Source organism: Haemorhous mexicanus, chromosome 1 (assembly GCF_027477595.1).
Source record: "Haemorhous mexicanus isolate bHaeMex1 chromosome 1, bHaeMex1.pri, whole genome shotgun sequence".
In the NCBI taxonomy this organism is placed as follows: domain Eukaryota; kingdom Metazoa; phylum Chordata; class Aves; order Passeriformes; family Fringillidae; genus Haemorhous; species Haemorhous mexicanus.
In genome coordinates this window covers 25,072,610-25,093,779 of record NC_082341.1, presented here as the reverse complement: position 1 = coordinate 25,093,779, position 21,170 = coordinate 25,072,610, and the positions used below count along the sequence as shown (strand labels likewise).

General features: G+C 41.7%; 2 protein-coding genes across 3 annotated transcripts in view; one reads left to right on the top strand and one right to left on the bottom strand.

The window, feature by feature from the left end:
- Positions 1-3,187, top strand: part of SLC25A13 (solute carrier family 25 member 13) — a 99,336-nt gene extending 96,149 nt beyond the window's left edge. The window contains exons 16-18 of the mRNA XM_059843456.1: positions 852-1,010; positions 1,091-1,181; positions 2,049-3,187. Of these exons, the coding sequence (XP_059699439.1) occupies positions 852-1,010; positions 1,091-1,181; positions 2,049-2,238 (440 nt within the window). The 3' untranslated portion in view covers positions 2,239-3,187. The remainder of the gene's footprint in view (positions 1-851; positions 1,011-1,090; positions 1,182-2,048) is intronic.
- A 5,524-nt stretch (positions 3,188-8,711) lies between these two features.
- The window catches only part of DYNC1I1 (dynein cytoplasmic 1 intermediate chain 1), a 184,253-nt gene continuing 171,794 nt past the window's right edge, over positions 8,712-21,170 (bottom strand). For both annotated transcript variants that reach the window (XM_059843469.1, XM_059843478.1), the window contains exon 17: positions 8,712-9,372. In XM_059843469.1, coding sequence (XP_059699452.1) covers positions 9,262-9,372 — 111 coding nt within the window. In that variant the 3' untranslated portion in view covers positions 8,712-9,261. The remainder of the gene's footprint in view (positions 9,373-21,170) is intronic.

Below are 21,170 nucleotides of genomic sequence, written 5' to 3'. Positions count from 1 at the left end.
GGAAAAAAAAAGGAAAGAAGATTTATGCATCTACATCTAACCAAGTTGGTTTGGAACAGATGCAGAATGGAAAAGTAATAAAACCATAAGAGACAATGTCTTCTGGGTACAGTCTTGGTGCTTTTCTTTGCCTTTTTTTGTCTTTTTTTTCCCAATTCTAAGCATGCCTCAAGTTTGGATAGGAATGATTTTAGAAATACCACCCATTGGTAATTTGGTATTTTTTACTTTTAGTTGATTATCTGCCAGGAAAAATTTAAATCTTCTTCCACATATTCTGCTGAGGATGTCAGCTGTGGCTTTGCAGCTGAGCAGTCTGCCATTCCTAATGAGAAGAATGACCCTTTTTGTAAGCCTTAGCTCTCAAGTGATGCTGAGCATGCATGGCATTATCTGGTTCTCAATGAGATTTCTGTGTGAGAGGTGTTTGTGTGTCTGTGTTTGTGTCTGTGTACTGCCTATTCTAGCACAGTGTACACGAGGATGCCAGGAACCACAGAAAGGAATGAAAAGGAAAGGGAAATATCAACCTTCCCTTCAAAAGCTTTGTGCTTATTAACTATGCAAGTTTCTGATTAGCACTGGAAACTCCAATCTGTGCCTCCCAGCGTGGCAGGAGGCACGTGATATGGTTGTTCCTCTGGGAGAAGCTCTCTCTGGGTTAAGCCATGTCCACAACAGCAACCTCTTGCTGCTTGTTGCTTGTTCTCCTTCCCAGGTTCTGTTTAAATCAAATGTGGCTGGATTCTCCTGATGTAAGGAGGAAAGACCTCCTTCCCTCTGGATAAACTAGGTGTGTAGTATATGTGCCAAGGCAGTGGTACTCACCTGATGACTTTTGTGTTGTTCAGGTATGCCTGCAGCCTCTCTGGTCACCCCTGCAGATGTGATCAAAACAAGGCTCCAGGTGGCAGCCCGAGCAGGACAGACCACCTACAGTGGCGTTGTGGACTGTTTTGTCAAGATCCTGCGGGAAGAAGGCCCGAAGGCTCTCTGGAAAGGAGCAGGAGGTGTGTAAAAGAGCTTTGATTGCCAAGTGATTTCTGATTGTGGCAACTGTCACTTAGGAACTCTCTTCTTTTCTTTCAAGCTCGTGTATTTCGATCTTCTCCTCAGTTTGGTGTAACTCTGGTGACTTACGAGCTCCTGCAGAGATGGTTTTATGTGGACTTTGGAGGAGTGTAAGTATGTGATGTCTGAATATAGCAGGGATCCAGAAGTTACCCTTGGTTCTGTTGGGTCTTGGTCCTCCTTGGAACATCAGAGGCAGTGGCTTGCTAGGACATGTTGTAAAGGCTTTGTAAATATTATTTCAACTACACTTTACTGGTGGAGGTTGGGATGATATTCCAGTAGCTGTTTCATAGCAAGATATTACCATATTTTATGTCACAGTTTCTAGCAGGGGACCTATGTTAGTGTAAACAGAGACAGTGGGAGGCTAAATAATGGGCTGGGGATGTAAATGCAGGAAAAATGTGATTCCTGCCAGGTCAGGATACACTCTGCATTAGCCCTCATTGTTTGGTGCAGGAGCTGCATCCCTGATTAGACAGGCATTTGACATCCAAAAAAATATATAGTGGTCACCAAGGTCAAAACCAATTTGTTGGCATTTCAGCTGTGCCTCCTGCCTTTGTTGACAATACAGGTGGATGTACATGTAGCTGTTTAATTTGATCCCAGAGCACCTGCAGATTCTATGGATCTTTGGGGACAGTGGTTTGAAAGCCACCAGAAAAATTACTTAAACTCTGCTATGTTCCTGGATTGGTTGTGTGCTATAGCAAAGACTTATGAACCCCTGCTACCTCACACTAGTTTTGATTAATGCACTGCAAATTTTACCTGGATTTGACCGTACTCAATCAACATGAAGGTGCCTAACTGTTCTGGAAGGTTTTAAAACTGGACATTTCTCCTTACATTTCAGCCTTTTAGTTATTTGCAGGGAAGTACACTCAGATGTCTCATTAAATTTACGGAGATTTTCGTGAATACTGATTTTACTCTATGGAAGTTAATTTATTCTTTTTATTATTTTGCAGAAAACCAGCTGGATCAGAGACAGTTCCTAAATCTAGGATCACGCTCCCTGCTCCTAACCCCGATCATGTTGGTGGTTATAAATTGGCAGTTGCCACTTTTGCAGGGATTGAAAACAAGTTTGGACTTTACCTACCTCGGTTTAAGCCATCGCCACCTACCTCAAAGGCTGCTGCAGCAGTAGGACCCTAAGTTTATTGCTGTAGGGTTTTTGTTATTAGTTGGGAAAGAGCCACTTTTCTAATTGGTTAATACTTTGTTCCTTTAGCTTCTCATCATATAAAAGATTAGCTTCATTTGAGTTTTAGGGTAATTTTCATCTTAAATGGAATCATTTGTCTTTGTGCTTCCGTAACCAGATCACTGTGAAATTCTTACCAGTTGTTTTAAGTTTGGGACCATGAATGTATTAGTCCACATCTGACATGTGCTTGTGTTGGGAAGACACTAATTTTAGGTTCTGTTTATTGGGGAGGGCTGGGTGAGAGCTGTGAACCAGATCATTTTACAGGCAATGCTCAGTTGCAGATTGCCAGGGCAGATGTCACACATCGTCACTCAGATGGAAAACTCAGTGGATATCACGGTGCTCAAAGCAGAATGATTTGGAACTGTGCGTGGAAATTGGTTTGAAACTTGCTGCGTGTCTGTAGAGGTCAGCAAATCTATACCCGGTACCTAAGTATGCCGGTACAGCTTCAGCTTTCGAAATCACGCACAAGTTCTGTTTCTGGATTCTATTATGGAGCTTTTATGTGGAACATGTTTTTGTAATGGAAACCACGTTTATAAATGTTTAGCCGTTGTATTATGTTACTGGTATCAAAATGCTCAAAAGAAAGTGTTATTGTCCATAGTCTTTGCACTTTATGGCAGAACTTTTGGCATTCTACTACACATACAAGGAAATTTCATAACTGGGTGCCTACCTTGGGTTGCTGGTGTTTGGAATTCAGTTTGTATATGCACTTCTATAGTAAAACGCTGCTTGTTTAAATAACTGCAATAGAAAATTCATGCACTGTATCAATGGTACCTGCCTTAACTGCTGGCTTGTAATTGGCAAATAGGTGGTTTCAGATTATTTACTTCATTGAGTCAAAAGAGATTAAAATAGTCTAAAATAAAAGATTTTACTTAATTTTTGGTGCCTTGCACAGTGTTTAGAAAATTCTGTATTTATGAAGATAGAAATAAACCTTTCAAACAGATGCACACATGGTATTCTGTTATGGAAATAGTGTAGTACATTGAATGTCTTGTGCAGCTTCAGTGATAAAGTCAGGTTAAGATGAAGCTAATGTTTGCACTTGTAGGCTATGAAAACACCTGCAGCTTGAGAACAAATTGCTACCATTTCACTGCCCAGAAAAGATGTCTGTTGGTGGAGATGTCACTCAGGAAAAAAGAGAAACTTTTTCCTCAGTCAGAAGCAAGGATTGAAGCTTTGATATTTTGATCTTTACTATTGGGGGAAGGTTAGTAGCTCTGAACAGCCTGATCACCTAGTCACTTGAAGTTCCTGTTGGGTGTCTTCTATGACAACCTCTAAAATGAGGAATTTGGCTTTGTCTCCTTGGAGTGGGGGGTGAGGGGCGGGTGCCTTCAAGCTTGGCTGTAAACTGAGGGAGTGCACAGATGCAGTGTCTCTGCAGAAGAATGAGTTTGCTGTGCAATATCATACTGTGCAGTAATTTGTGGAAATACTGAAATGGAAATCACTCTGATTTTGTATTTTTATTTGGGTCATCATGAAAGTTATTCTCTTGGACTAATTTGTACTTTGAAGTTACTTAGTGAAATGGAGCTCAGGGGTATGAGTAACAACACTTGTGTGTGAAGGTGGGGGGAGCAGATGACATTTACCTGCAGCTGCATCTTGGAGTCTGGCTAAACCACTGGGCTCTGACAGACAGCAGCTGCTTCCTCCCAGTGAACGACAGCTCTTTCATTTCAAAAATAAGGGGAAAAAAACTCTCCCTTGTATTAACCCTTCAAAATTAACCATCAGGATTTTCGGTTAAAGAATGTCACAGAAGTAAAACATTCTCACTGGGCGCTGCCTGTGCTTCACACATGAGATTTTAGGCTGTTGAAGAGCTGCTTTTATACTTCATCCCTCAGATTTGCCTGATATTCAGTATCAGGGGTTTCTGTGGAAAGTCAGCAGCTCTGGGAAGATGTCTGAGTGCAGAGCTGCACCTTCTCCCTTATCCAGGAGAGGAAATGCCTGGCCACTGGATGGGCTTGGTTGGCAGCTGCTTCTTCCGGGCTCATTCTGGAGAGGGACACCCAGGCTGCACCCACCAGAGCACGTTCCTTTGCTGCCTGACACTGAAGCCCAGTGCTGCCAAGGCTTTGCAGCCAGGCACGGAAGAGGAATTAGTGCTGAGTTATTGTAGGGCTTGCATAACTTCTTGGCTAGTGTGATAAGGATCATTCGTTGCTAGTGTTCCACAAAACCAATTTCTCTGCCTCCTGGTGACCTCTCATTCCCAGGCCTGGCAGTATATTTATGACTTGTTCTTTATTCTGGGATGAAGGGCAAAGCTCCCATCCCAGGAACAAAGCTCAGGCACAGCTCTTGTATGTCAGATCTATCTCAGAAGGCCACAGCCTTCATCTTCTCTGAGCAGGGCTGGACTGACACCCCCACCCCACCCATGGTGGCCTTTCCCTTTGCCATTAACTTTCCTGGAGGATTGTTCTCTCCTTCTGCCCATCTCTTCAGGGTCAGTAGACAGCAGAGGGAGGGCAGAAGTGTTGAAGAGCCGGTGGCTGCTTTGTTAACAGGAAGCCGAGTTCAAAACCTTCCAAATCGTGCTGCAGCTCTGCCCAGAGATCTTGGGGAAGATCTGTGCCGAAGTCGGCTTCCTCCAGACACAAAAGGATGCATTCCTGCTCTGAAAAGCTTGCAGCCCAAGGATTGTCAGATTGCCTTGCAAACAAACAAAACGCCCTGAGGACAATGTTTGTCCTCTCTTGGTTTCTGGGTGAGTTATGCAAATGGATAAAAAAGTAACCTCACTTGCTTCCTGCACTCCAGCTAACTCCCTGTGACAGCGCTTCTAGAAAAAAGAAAAGGCCTAATACTGGTGATGTTACCTGTCAGGCTGAGAGTGGGGAAGGAGTGTCCCTGCAGCAGGTACCCCATGTTTGTGTTTCTCAGTCCAGCAGAAGCCGGGAGATGCTTTTCTGCCTGGTCCCTGGGGAATGGGTTGGGTTTAAGCTGACTTAATATTGACACTTTGCAGGGATGCTTTTGTAAGCAAACATACCACAGGCTTCAAAAATAAATTGGGCTAAACCTGCTAAAAATACAAAACCTGACAAGCAGCTCGGCATCATCTTAGGAGGGGACAGCCTGCTTGGAATGACCTTGGCTTAGCTGCTGTGTGTGCATACATGTCACACTGCCTGCTGCTGAGATCCTCTCCAGTGGCACAAGGACAATCAGGAATCCTCTAGCTTTGCTGTTTAAACACTGCTGTGAAACTCAGACTCTGTTTTAGTTTAAATAAATTTATCATTTTTTGCATAAGCTAGGAGGTGATTTCCAGAGATAGTGATAATTTGTGAATTATTTAATGGTTGAGAATATACAAATCTCAAGATGTTTGTATTTTAAGTGTCTCCAGAGACCTTCAAATACATCAAATAACACAGAAGCAGCCTGAGATGAGGTGGTTTCTTTAATGCCACGTGCCATGCGGTGATTCTGCTTTCTGCATGGTGGGCAGCAGATAACTCAGGCTGTGAGACTGGGCAGCCTCGCCTAGTGCTGAACCTGGGGATGCCATCAAAGTGTCTGTTGTCCTTCAGAGAGATGACATTTCAAGTGTAGTAATAATTTTAACTTCTCCTTGCACTGTTCCTCATCGCACCAGGAAGCAGTACTATTGCTTGCAAGATTCATTTCAGCTGCTGTAGTTACATTGCTTGGCCTTCCTCACACCCCAGGCTGTGCAGACACTGTGTACCAGACATGGTGGTGTTACTTCAGAAGTATCTTTGCTTATGACTTTGAAGGAGAACTGGTCCTGTAAGCCTCCCAAGAACAGGTGGCTGCTCTATAGCACCCTTGGGCACTGAGTTCTGCCTTTGGAAAGTGTCCTTTGTCACTGGCCAATGGAGACCAACCCACTCCATGTGGGATGCTATTTTGCCCTGTGAGGGGTTTCCAGTCTTCTGCCATGCATGCTTTTTATCAACAGTTGCTAAAACTCTTCAGAGCTTTTCAGAGCATTCCTAGTTGTTTCCATAGCCCTAGAGATGCAGGCTGTCATTTGTAGTGTGAGATGATGATATTCCAGGGTGTGGTAGGGGCTCTGATGTTTTCAGAAGTAGCAAATGTTTGGGGCATTGGTTTTGAGACTCAGGAGGAAACACCTTGCAACTTGAAAAATTTCTTATGGAGCACTTACTGAGTACCTTGTGGAAAAAGCTGCAGGTCTTGAATCGTTGCAATTCAGCACCATTTGTCCCGCCTGCTTTTTCTCTTTGAAGAAATAAGCTGCAGGTAATTCTGTGGAGTCTACTCTCAGCAGCAAAGACTTGCTCTGACAGCCTTTCCATGGAGATGTTTGTGCTGTTCCCAGACTTGAGAAGTAGCCTATTTCACTTCCACCTTTCAAAGATCCACTTGGACCACATACCACAAAAAAAGAAAAAAAAGGAAAGAAAAATTTTAAAAACAGACTTTGGTCATACTGATTTGCACAAAGCAGCAACTGCTGAAGGTCCTATGAGGCTACTCTTAAAACCATTTCAGAAGCTCTTAATGCTATAAAGTAGGGAGAACTTGGACATGAACATGCAGACTCCCCCTTAGGTTCCAAAAGTTGAACAGTAATATGGAAAAAGTAGAAGCAAATTTGCCAACTGTTCCCACTGCACTGATTATGATGAATGGGAGACAACACTGGCTGCATGCCCTTCCCGTTACAGCACAGGCACTGTCAGATGGTGTCCTCACATTTTGAAATGTGCAGCTACTCCACTGGGTGGAAGGGTGGTGGGTTCCCACCTGTGCCTCCCATGATGGCAGTACTTTGCTGTGCATCCACCTGTGAATATGTTCCTGGTCTTGTGACCCACTGAGGACCAAGTGTGCCTCTCCCGCTTCCACTCTGCACCACATCTGCCTCATCCATGTTTACAGACAACACTTATGGTTTCTGAAAAGAAAACAGGGCAAAACTGGGGAAAAAACCCCAGAGAAGATTTCTAAACTGCTCCTTTACAGTCATTTCACCTGGCTGTTTGTTAGCATTCACCTTTAAGCTACAGAAGTGCTGCAAGTGCTACACTGGTTCTTCAGGACAACTCCCAAAGCACCCAGCCAGAACAGAAAGTTCTCTAACACATGGCTCCAATCTCAGGGTGCCACCCAAAAATGACTGATATATCTCTGCTATGTACTAGGCCTTCTGGGAGAAGATGCTTCCCACAGCCCAGTGGCAGGACATTTTCATGGGCACTGGGAGATAGTTGCAGTTTCCACCATGAAGCTGAAAGTAGCTCATGCACTCTCACAGGGAAGTGCCTCTAACCACCAAGAAGATACGGGAAATGCAGTTTTTCCAAAGGATCCATTTTCTCAGTCTACTCTGGCTTTAGCAGTGCAGAATTCCCAGTGCTTCTGGATTGAGCCATAGCCCCAAACATGATCAGATGATGTGTTAATTCCTCAGTATGGCTGCCCAAAGTTGAGATGTGGCAACGAGACAAAAAACTTAATGTACAAGATCTTTCTTGTCAAACTCGCAGTGTTTTTTGCTAAAATGGTTTACCTCCATGCCGCTAAATGTGAACCGCTGCTAAACCCAGATGTCAGAGCTGTCCTCTGGTTCAGCAGAGTGTTGTGACATGGATGTATCAAGCAGCCTCACCACCAACATCCCTGTGGGCCACAGCACTCAATGAGACCAGTCTGCACTCTTATTTCTTTGCTCAAGCCACAAGAGATTGTCATAAAGGAGCTTGTTCCTCTGTCCCCTGTCCCAACCTGTCTCTCAAGACAGTCTAAGAAGGCCTTGTCTCTCCTATTCCTTTCCTTTCAGCACATATGGCAGCATGCTGCTGCTTTGTGTGTGCATGTATGTGCAGGTAAGCATGGAGGGAAAATAAAAATTAGCCCAGAAGCTGACATGCAAGGCTTAGTGCTTGCCCATGGAAAATCAGTAACAGGCTCTGATCCACGCAGGTCCATTACTGGGCAGTCCCAATGCTGAAGGTATCTATTTACAGAGCAGCTGCATGAGTTTTCTGTGCATCAGGGCAGTCACATTTACCTGGTGCCTCACCAGTGACTGGTAATGAATATGCTGAGCACTGCTGGCAAAGAAAGATCAACCACACTGCAACAGAACAGGCCTGATACATTTTATTGGCAATACTGGTGTCATACTTGGGAACCACAACCCTTTGTCAGACTATTAGTGTTAACTTGCATGACAAGTATCAGTGACCAAGTGTATCTGAAATATAGTTAAAGTGCCTAGAAATAATAGGCATCTTAAAAATAAAAAGGAAAGGGAGCTTATTCCATCCACTCAAGCCAACCTTTATAGATCTTACATCTTAAGCACAGCTGATGTACTGTAATTGTTACGTGGACTTTAATGTAACCTCTACAGCAGCACACAGACAATGCAGTTCTCTCATTATGCACATGCTTTAGGATCGTTTATTTTAATGCTTTCAAATAAATATGTTCCATGCAGCACACCGCAATAAATAAGGAGCAGCAACTTTCGTATAGTACATCCATTCATAATGTAAGTCACCATGTGATACACCACATCTAAAGTCTTTGGCCCAGTCCCATACAGTGAAGCACACCACATCTGCACACAATCATATCTGGCTTCATATGGATTTAATAGGACTATGCCAGAAGGGCAATGTGAGCACAAGTTTAACCAGGGGTTCCTAGCTATTAAATACAGCTACTAAGTAGTTAAAAGGCAACAACTAAACCCATAAAGGGTTGATTTGTCTTTTCTTTCTTACTTTTCAGACAGAAATATAAAGTATGAAAACGCTCTGGATATTTTCAGCCTTGTGTAAAGCAGTGTGATTAATATGGAATGCTTTGAGCAATACTGGCATGTACACTGGCATCAAAAGCCACAGCAGGACTGACTCTGACACTGAACACTGGAGCACTCCGTGGGGGAAGCTGCTGTTCTGGCGGGCGCTGCTCCTCTCCCTCTATGCCGAGAGCTCCACCGCCCCCTCTTCTTCGCTGTCGGCTCGGTTGGCGCGGATCTCCACCAGGGTCCGGGCAAAGCGCGTCCACTCGTCGTTGTGTGGAACAGCCAGCTGCAGGACAAAGCAGCGAGAATGAATTCAGACACTGGTGCTGCAGGACTGGTTCTCGCCCTGGCCCAAAACTGAGGCACTTCCTTTGAGGAGAGCTCCGACTGCAATCAGCAGGGCTGTGCACCATGCGCCTCACCAACCTGCTGGGGGCTGACACCTGGGAAGTGTGGCCAAGTTCACATGGCACACCTGGCAATTTCCTATTCAAGTATCAGCCAGAAGGAGCCTTTAGACAGTGGTAGAGCAAAAGGCTTTATCTGCTTGATTTTGTGGTCTTGCTGCAAAATCTGCCCCTTGGTTAAAATATTTCAGATTTTCCCAACTAGAGCAAGGCCTTGATCTCTACATGTACACACACATATGTGTGTGTTCACTTCACACACACAAGCTGGCCACTGGCAGTCAGCAAGCCTGTGCCCAAGTGTAATTGTTTGCAGGACCCAGGTCAGTGTGCACAAGGTTTTAAAACATTCTGTTGAAACTATTTTCCTGAAGTTCATTAAAGCTCTAAGTAGTAAAATAAATATATTGTGTTATTTTAGTTACCCTCCCCTATGTTAAGGAATTCACAGTTACAGGAAATGCATTACAATGGAAATGTTATACCAACTGGTTACTGCATTACTAGTCTGATTTTTTTTTTATCATCATGCAAAATCCATTTCCATTTAATACCATTGATGTTTCTAATGAAGAGCTCTTGAACATTAGGTTTCAAGAGAGACATGTAATCTAAATAGCTGAACTTTCAGACAAAATGCTTTAGTGCTATGGCAAAATAATACTGCAGTCACTTCCAGCTGGATCCAATACTGCAATTTCTGGAAGATAATGCAAGCTGGGACTGAGATAATTAAAAAGAAAAAAGAAAAAAAAAAAAAAACGAAACACCAAAACAAAACAAGCACTTTTCTCAACTTTGTTTTCATTAAGCCGAATTCCAGAAAACAGCAACAAGCATCCACATGATCCATGCAAGTTTTTACTGCCCTCCTGAAGCGCTGTGATCACGTCCTGCATATAAGACGAAAGAATAACTGTTTCAAGACATAATGCACTGCTTGATACTGAAGAAGGCAAATGTTTTGGAAACTACAGGAAACTATAATAAACTGCTGTCCACCTTAGCAAATGGGTGCCTTTGGACTGAAGAATGGGTATAACCATAGCTAATCCAGTATTCAATCTGAACTGACTTAAATATTTTAATACACCACTAGAAGTGTCAAGCAGATGGTCAGCTAACTGTGTCCACGTGGCACTGGTAGATAATAGATGCTATGGACTGAGAAATGCAACCTCTGAAAAACCATGTCAGCCCAGTTAATATAGGCACTGTTGCAGTCTCTGGGTTTCCATTCTTTGTCTTCCACTTCTGGCATTTTTGTCCTTTACTTCTCCCAGGAATGGAGACCAGAGTTACAAGAGTAAATCATTTTAGACAGCTGTCTCTCACACTCACATACACAGATGTGGATCAGCAGTGACCTGTATTTAAAAAGACCACACTGTTCTTTCAAAATCCTTCAGCAGAAGGAACTGTAGCACCAGAAGAGAGGTCAGTGCACGAGCTCACAAGTACCTGTGGCACACATTTGGCCACAGGCACACACCTGGACTGGCTTCTGTGTTGTAGTAAGGGCAGTGCAGAGATCCTGCTATCAGAGATGGAACCAAAACCAGCTGAGCAACCATCTCCCCGTTATTACTACATGTCCTAAAATATTTCATTTCTTCTGATGTGTACAGCACTACCATTTGTCAAACTCTTGAATGAAATGAGTCTCACTGATCTCAAGTAGAAAAATCTTTTAAGTGGAGCAATATCCTAGGCAAAGGACTTTCTGAATTTAATAAAGCATCACTGCTCCTTGTCTTCTAGTCTTTAACAGCATTACATTGTATTAAGTGGCTGAAAAAGAAAATTTGTCATTCTAAAGAAAAAAAATTAAATCTATTTATGTCATTGAGATTACTTAATTGCCTTTACTCCACAGCATGGCCACAGACAAATAAAATCAAAGTCCAGGCTATTAAAACAACTTGGTATCTCAAACTTGAAGCGTCTCCCCAGGAATGTATGCATTACATGTGTTGCTTTTAGCTGACAGTATTAGCAATGTCTGGGACATTTCTAGCGACTCAGTTCACAAAGCAATTAATGACCAAAGTCATGCCCACATGCCACCTAATTCCTTACAACTTCATCTTATTTTACCTTATTTAATCTCATGCACTGCATCATGCTTTCAACAAGGGGCCAATCCTGCTAACAGACTGTTAGTAGAATAAACCTCTCTAATATAAATTCCTCAGGGATACAGAGGGAAACCTTGGCAATAATAAAGTCACAGGAAAAATCGTCTTTTATCCTACAAACCCATTCCTTCTGCAAAGGCCCCAATACTAAACAATAAGGGTTATACAGGAAAAGACCACAAACAAAAACAAAAGTATCCACAGACTCCAATTCAAATTCTTCTCTGGATTAATGCTCCCCTTCCAGTAATTTTCCATTCAAGCTCTTTCATCTGGGCACATTGTCACCCACAAGTGCTGGAGACCTGAGTCTATCTGTGGGATCTCCCTCTCAGGTTTTCTGTACATGTTTTTCCTGCAAATACCAGGGCAGAGGTAGAAGAAATGAGAAGTTACTCCATGGAGGAAGGGCAGAGGTTTAGAGCTACCTGGGTGTTCCTCACTTGTGTGACAGTTTTTCTGTCCTCTTCCAGTTACTACAAAGCAGCATGTGTTAACTTTCACATTATGATGTTGATGCAGGGTAGAAATGTTCACCAAAGCATAAAAATATGGTAACTTATTTGGGTCAGGTTATTTGAATGAACTGATGCTAAGGTATGGAGCAGAACAAGAACATAAAAGCTATTAAGTGTTTTCCTCTGATCCCTTTACAGTGAAAGGCGAATGCTACCCACACCTAATTAATTGACTTAATTACTCACACTGCTTCAGCTTTAACAGCATGGTGTGTTTAGGTTGCATCAGAGAGTAATTCTAATGAGAAACACCAGTATTATCTATGAAAAATGGCTGCCAGGATCTTCCTGACAAGCACCCGTCCTTGCCTTGCTGATGTGTCACCATTCTACATGATTTATCCATACACAACCAAACTCTGTCTCACAGAGGTCTTGTACCTTCTGAAGCTTCTGTGCCTTGGGAGATCACTCTAGCCAAGCACGTCACTAACCTGTCAGCTTTCCTGCCCAAAATCGGGCCCCGCTCCCTGGTAGGACTGACCAAGAGGATGCTTTATGTGCATCCGGTAGGCATGCGGCAGAGTGCCCCACCCCTGAGGCTCACCAGGGAGCACAGGCAGCACCAGGCATGTGAACTTCATGAAAACCAGCCTCCTCCACCTCCTCCTGGAGCCAGAGACTTCTTCTGTGTGCAGATCTTCCAATCCATACAGCAGAGATTTGACAAACACAGGCTGTATTTCTGTGTTTTCCTAGAAACTGTGCAATTAGCAACTTCACTGAACACTACAACTCTGAAAAGTGTGACAGGACTCAGGAAAAGGAGATCCTCTGACCAGACATCTCTTGATACTGTCAGAGCTCCGAGTCAATCCCAGCAAGCAGGAAAGGATCAAAAAAACAGTGCCTGAAGATACAAATCAGCATCAATTTCACTTTCAGATAAATTAACACCTTCTAGTACATTTGCTCTTTAAAGTTAGGGAAAAGGAAAGAAAAGGAAAAGGAAAAGGAGAAAAGGAAAGAAGCAGAGAAGGAGAGAAGAGAAGGAGAGATTTTGAGACAAAACTCCCAAATCTTTGAATGTACCTTTTAAAGAAATCTATCCAGATGGTTGAAACAAGATATTACAACGTATTTCAAGGCTTTTGTATATTTCCCTCCTATCCATCTTTTTTATGGCTGAGAGTGTTTCAGCTGAATTTGTCCAAATCCCTGTATAGCTTCAGTTTCCCTAAAAAAACACTTTCCAGCCAATGAATTATTCATTGAGGATATTTCACTTTATTTCTGGCTCCTTGCCTTCCCTGAAGCCTCTAAATCTTTGGGATGAGAGTGGACAAACTCTTCCTGTCTTCATCCCTCTAAACTCTTGTCCATCACAGCTCTCCTTTGAGGGCAGTGGACTCTCCTGAGAAGGAATCAAAGTGCAATTTCAGCAGCAGCAGCCACCTCCACTTCAGAGGAACCAGAGTCCTGTAAGCTCAAAGGGAGCACAGCTGTCTATGTTGAACCTGTTCCATTTCCTTTTAATGACTGTACCTCATGGGCGTATTTACCTGTCACTGGGACACGAGCTCATAACCTGCAGCACTGATCACTGGGGAAATTATTGTGTGATCCCAGTCACCAGTTTAGCAGTCATTCTTTTTTTGGCTTCACCTAGAGCTCAGAAGCCTCACAGCAAAAACAGCCGTGGGAAGAACCTCCTCAGCATTGTCAGTGACCGCGAGGTTGCTGTGAAGGGGCAGAGTTCTCCAACCAGCACGGTCTGTAACGCTCCTGACACACTGGGCCGTGGACACAGGTGTAAGTGGAGAATCTGACAAGGAGCAGCCACACCAGGGCTTGCAGGATCTGCCAGAGCCTGTGGTTGCAGCCGGCCCGCGCCGCCCCGGTGCCACCCACTGTTTCCAATTACCAGTGTGCAGACGAGCCGGCATGGTGGTCCAAGCTACACTCCAAGGGTGATAGCGGTTCCCAGTTCAAAAATCTGTGACCCATTCAAAATATTTTGTGGAAGCACAATGCTTTCTTATTTTTGTGCTAAGAACAAGCTTGTTCTGATCTAAATTGATGGCTTTCTTAAAGCTAATCACTGTGCTCCAAAAGGTCAGACACGTTCTGATTAACACGCATCTTTTGTTAGTTACATTCGGGTTTGTTGCTGTTTGGAGGCAAAGGGTGATCTTATTTTAGACAATTCTGTTTACTTGTCTCTGCTTCCACAGAGCTGTATATGCCATAAAATCTCATATCTAGCAGGGAAAATAAAAACTATATAAAAATTGATGCTCTAAAATAGCCTGTTGCTATTACAATTTTTTAGAAGGGCAAGTTAAACTCTCTTTGAAGAGATAGCTAATTAAAACTTAAAAATACTCAGATTAATCTGAGTTTGTGGCAAGTCTGGTGAACTAGTGACTAAAACCTCAGACTTCACGCTAAGTTATTTGTGTATGTGGCTTATCACCATTTTAATATTCCTTCAATTCAATTTAACAGCATCATCAAATAAACATAGCTTCAGACAAATGTAGTTTTAGCTGTATTTTATCTGAGCAAAATTTCTGTCAACCTATATTGTCCATATCTCTAAGTGCTGAAAAGAAATCTGCTGCAAATATTTCCAGCAATGGATTAACATCTGAATGCAGTTATGACATTGCAGGTAAAAATGTGTTTCATGATGATAAACTATGACTACTTGAACTTGATGATTTCTGAAAAGTAAAACAATCACTTGCAGAATGAGGATCGCAATACAAACAATAATGAACAATTATAGTTCCACTTTCAGAACTGATCCTATCTTCTGGAGTTCAATAGATGTTTGTCACTATTGTTGAGGTGAAAACAGATAAGAAAATGTAAATACTAAATATCCAAATACACACATAGAGCAGGCAGGAACACACCTATTCTGGCCCTGGTCTTGCCCCCCAGAATCAATTACAGGCTGCCTTTGATATTTTTCTCAACCTATATGGATATTTTATTTCCTGAAAAAGCCTATATTTTTTCAGGCAACACCCTATGCCACACACATGGATGGAAACAAAGTGGGAGGTAATATGCAGTGAAATGGCCACCAAAGTAACCAAGAGCACCCTCTCCACATAACTAAAGTACCACTGTATTTAACTCTTGGGAGAGCCGAGCATCACTGTTAACAATGGATGAAACCACTGGCAGGAACTCAAACCCCACATACTGCATGCAGATGATTTTAATAAGATACAGTGTTTAGACCACAAAGGATACACTCAAGAGTAGCTCTATATATATTTGTTTACTTAATTGAAGGGGTGGAATACCATAGGCAACCTAAATCCTGCATTTATTCTATGCACAGCAGTCAGTCTAGTGTCACAGACACAATATACACCACCCTTCTATGAAGTTAATTACTTAGCCCTCATCTAGATTAATGTCTGTTGTGATTTATTTCTTTGCAATTCACCAGCAGGGTCTGATTTAACTAGTGCTGCCTCAGTAAAAAAAAAAAAAAAAAGACAAAATATTAGCTTATATCAAAACCCCCCCAGCTAAACAAAAACTGAATCAATTTTCACCATACTCTTTTTTCTTCTAAGAAGAACAGTAACTTCTGAATTGTTACACAGTTGATGCTAAATTATGTTTTGAATACCAAGCTAACAATAGTGTTATATTAATAATTTATATGTAATGTGCAAAGATATGCTGTACAAAGGGCCTGCATAGGAACTGAACATTTAAGTGCTCATTAATTCTTTTCCAAACTTCGTGCTCTTTGTCTGCATCAGTCATCTTGATGCCAGTCTAAGAGGAGAACAAAATAAAACATAGCCCGTAAATTATACATACGTGACACTTAAATGCGTGTTAACAGAACATTAAGACTGCAGACTGTAACACTTCAAAGATAGGAAATGTCAGAGCTAAGACTAACTCCCTCAATTTGAGCATGTTATTAATTTTGTGTTATGGTACTGTCTTTAATCTTAAAACAAAAAGAAAAAAAAAGAAGTAAGAAACAACAAAATCTGCGCTAGAAGCAAACACCAATTATGGAAAACTTCAGCCTGAAGGATTACAACTTGATAGGGCATATAGAAAAGAAAACAAGGAAGTGGGAAGTATTTTTGATGGTAGACAATGCTACAGTTCCACCTCTAAAACCAGAGTTGGCTTAGGCTCTCCTGAATTAACCAGAAGGAATGATGTCCGGGCATCCAGATTATACCTCTCTCAACTAAGGTATCAAAATGCTGCACTTGATATCGACTACAGAGGATAAAACATTCAGTAATCATCAGTCATCCTGAAAGAGCTGACTTCAAACTGAAATTTCAAAAGTCTTTATTTCCTTAAATCACCTCCTATTTTTAAAATACTATGGCTGACTACAAGTTTATAGCTTGTTCTTAGGCCCACTGCTTTCACCAATCATATTGGGAGGAGCCTCTCTTACGCATCTCCCTCAAGGGATATTTTCAGTGGCAGAGAGTGCTGGCCTGTAAGACCTTAGAAACAAAAGAGGTAATCAGCAGAAAGACCATCTGCCATGCTTGAGGAAAGCTCACAATTTTGCTTCAACAGAGGTGGGTGCCCTAAGCAACAAACTTCTTGCAGTTCCTGCCATTCCATTTCTTCTGTAATGGCCACCAACTTACAGGTGCATTGAGAAAAACAGTGAGGCATGCTGCCTGCCGTTCACCTCCCATGGGGATCTCAGCCCTGCTCCAGCTGTCACTGAAAGTCACTGAAAAGTCCTGGAATTTTTTACATGCGTTTCAGGACATTTTAACATTTGGAGCTAAGGCATCAGGATTCCTCCTCTATCAATTATGTTATCAGTTGTCATCATTACATAAGAAAGCCTAAAAATATTAAATGAACTAAACTAGAAGGTAAGGAGCCCTTGACCTGTTCTTTCCAATACCTACTATTGTTTGTTTTTTTTTCACTGACAACTCCATTGATTGGAAGAATGGGCCCATCATTCTCACTTGAAATACCAGAGCTTCAGCTTGTGGGGTGGCTGCACTGGCTAAGGTGCCTCCCTGGAAGTTCAGCTGCATGAAGAACTATTGCCTCAGGGAAGAAATAAATCATATTCAGCTCAGCTTGCTTCCCCTCCAGACCAAGCTGGCCATGTCCATGCCATGATTCACGTCAGGAAACCTGTCAGAAAAGAAACTGTAAAGGACTTCTGCCACAGCTTTCTGGCTCTCAGCTGCCAAATTTACTCTCACCACAGCAGCTTATAAACTGCTCAAAGATTTTAGTCAGCAGGAGAGTTGCTGCCTTCTCTGAGATTTTGTACTCATCCTGTTATCTGCAAGAGCTCATCCATCATGAAATAGCAGAGGGTTTTAATTTGTTATTTCTTTTTATTTTTTCCATTTCAGACACAGATTCTTCCATCACTTTAGGCACTGCAGTATAGATTTCACATTTAAATTAAACACAGAATATACAATTTTAGCTGCAAAATAGGATGTATTAAGACCTAGAGTTATCCTCAGCTGATACTTTAACTGTTCCTTTCCAAGTCAGGAATTAAGTATTTTTTTATATGTTCAAAATACAAACCATTCTGCAACCCATAAAGATTGAAAACATAGTTAAGGATTCTCAAAATGAAAACTGCTACTGGATGTGACGGGTTGAAACCACAGAAGTCCCCTGAAAAAAATTAATTATACAAAACAGCTCTTGTCTCAGAAGTGTTTTAACACCACAATGATAAGTCATGGATTTCTATGAAATTTGCAAATTGCTGCGCACAAACTGAGCTAAAACTAAATTTCATACTTGGCAATTCTGCTCTTCCATACTCTCTGTTACTTAAAGCTATGGACATTTTTCAGTATCATTTCTTTTTACATCAGAAAGGGGGCAAAAAATTTCAGAGAAAATGCCGCCCAAGAGACTAACTAGATATTTAAAATACATAGTCTGTGACACAGCTAACATGCACTGACTACAGCTGTGGTTCCCATAGTGTTCCACAATACAGAGTTAGGATAGGGGCAGACCAGCTAAAGCTGTCTCAGCTACCATGGAAAGCCTGCACCCAGATTCTCTTTTCCACTAAGTCTCTTGACAAATTTTCAGGAGAGGCAGTAGCTCAGGAACTAGAAGTGAAGCCTGAGTAGAGTCCATGTGCACAGACGAGTATGTCCCATCTGGGCTTCCCTTTGCTCTTTGCTTCTTGCCCTTTACAGTACTTCCCTGCTCAGCAGGAAAATACCAGCAGGAAGACTGTCACACAGAGCTCTCCCTTCTCCCCCTCCTGCAGGCTGCACTGTGGCTGCAGGCTGCAGAAAGGGAATGATCTCTTACAGATTCTCTTCTGCTGCTCTCATCACTTCGTTATCTGAGTGCCTTCCAATAGTGTATTAAGCTACATGATTAACTCCTGTCACACGTGGCTTGTTCTCTCTGATCCTCTCTGCAGGGGGAGGATCTGGGCCTTTGCAAAGGAAAAGGAAACATAAGTCAGCTTTAAAAGTAGTGTGCAAATGAATAAAAAGCAGTAGGCCTAGAGTTTTGTTGGTTGACTAGGTTTCTTAAAGTTTTTATTTCATATGATGAGAAGTTGAATAATTCTTCTAAAAGATATTTGTATCATATTGGAAACTCATGTCTTTTTACCCCATGAAATTCAATGGGGAGGTACTAAGCTGTCTCTGGAGAACTGCTGAAATATTTCATCATAAGCAAGTGGAAGCTAAGAATAAAGAATCAAATGAAATTTTAAGATGACCATTTAAAACTCCCACCCTTTCTGTCTGTTTTCACTAATACCCATTTAATTTCACTATCTAATTAACAAATGAGAAAAAGAGGCACTTTCATTAAAAATCTGACACTTCCTCCTTTAATTCTAGCAAGTAACATTCAGACAGTAAAAAGGAAGTAGAATTTCATGTTCATTTATCTAGGGAGAGAAACAGAAGAAACTGCTGTTGCCAGGAACAAGCAAACATCTGGGCATGGGAAGGAGACTGACCCTGTCTACCAGGTGTGACCCATGTCTGCATCACACACAAGCACATCACAAAATCCTGGGGACAGGCTCCACTTTTAGAGGATGTTTGTCCCACTGTCTGCACCTGCTCTGGGACTTCAACCTTCTGATAGTTAAAAATATTCTTCTAATTTTTGACTCGAATACACAGCCAGCTTGCAGCCACATGCGCTGGTGGCAGCATGTCCTCAGCTCCACTAGGTCTTCTCCTCTGGCTCCAAGCTCTCTGCAAGAACATGGAACATCTATCTTGCCACCAGGCTCATGCTTCCCTGGCTTAGTCACACCCAAGTTCTTCTGTCCCTTTCTACAGGCTACTCTCCTCTTCCCATAACCCACATCCACATCCCTCTCTGACACATTTCAAGAGTTCTTTTTTAAAATAAAATACTTTTTAAAACATAAGAATAAGGGATTTTGCACTCACAGTGCAAAGTAGAATATGACCTGGAAGAGATAAATGGGAAAAAAAAAAGAAAAAATAAATAATAGAAAGTGAATGAGAGGCTGCTTCCTTTATAACCAAAAGTGCAAAGAGCATTTGCAAAGTTTTGACCTTTTAAACAACACCAGTTTTATGAAGCTGCTTTGTAAGTCTGAAACCCACGATGAGGGACACTGAGAAGGGCAGAGAGCCAGTGATGCCACATGATACGGAAGAGGTGGCAGAGAAAGGGAAGCACAAGGGCCCAGGCTGGCACTGGAGATAAAGATCTCCAACCCTCAGTAACCAGCCTTAGGTAACTCAGATTAATTAGATCACGGCTCAGTTTTCCCTCTTGAAAAGTACTTCCCTAATAAAGATTGTTATTAGGAACATAAGCTTCCATTCCAGCTTCTTTAAGTACCCAAACAGACTGAAATAACAAGGTAACTCATATCCCTTTCCATTTCTTATCAGACTACTACAACCTCACTGACAAGCCAACAGCCATCAATAGGTGTGTATAGGGAAATTTATACTCAGAGGTATAAACTTACACATTTGTATGTATGGATGTAGCCAAGCCTCATTTTAAACTGTAGAAGTATATAAACACTTGGTTTTAACTTATCAACATGACATTGTTTTTCTACAGAGGAATAAACCAGTGCTTACATAAAGACCTCAAAGCATTCACAGTAACCTAAAGTAATGAATATTGTAATGAGAAACACAAGTATTTGGGGTGATAATGACTGGACTTTGCTCTACTTAGATCAGCTCACCCCCTATGGAGGCTACCAAAGCTTAAAGATTTTATCACCCTAGTAATCAGCAATGGGTAATGGCCTTCATAAAACACAGTAATTAAATTGACTGATTTCAAACTAGTGCATTTTTTTCATTAGGGAGTTCTTATTTAACCTACTTCAAAAATCCCTTTGTGAATACACTATATCAGTCAAAATTGAAATGATCAGGGACGAGGAGCTTGTTCTGCTCAATATTTCAGACATTATTCAAGTAAAAAGCTGAAGTTCCTGGTATTTTTTTTTTTGTTATTTTTAAATGCTTCCAGTTTTGAAATCTTTCAACTTATAAAACTGGGGAGAAAGAGGAAGCAAATCAAAACCACAGTTCTTTACATTTTCCAACAATTCTTAAGAGATTCTGCTTTGTTAAAACATGTTTTTAAAATTCTCTGAGGCCAGGGTTCCAACCTCCCTAGCAGAAATATCAACGGTGAAATTTAATTATCCTTTATGCCTGGATTCTGCATGTTGTTGTAACGACTGTGTCTTACTTAATCTTTGAATGTTTTTGAATAAAACCTGGTTGTAAGCACAACCCCTTATTATTGTTCAAATTTGCCTTCATGAAATGTGCGTGAGCCATTTATCTGTGTTCCAAGAATACTTGTAACTCAACACAGATTTTAAAATAAAAGGTTTTATGGTGAATCTTAACTCCGCTTTTGTGGCAAAAAACATTTCCCAACCCAATATATGCTCTACAGAAGCTTTATGATGGCAAAAGCAAACCTACTGGAAAATCTACCTGAATAACTACATGACACAAAACCTAGCTTCGTATCTCTCTCTCTGGGCTACAGCAGCTTTTAACTGCATGGAAG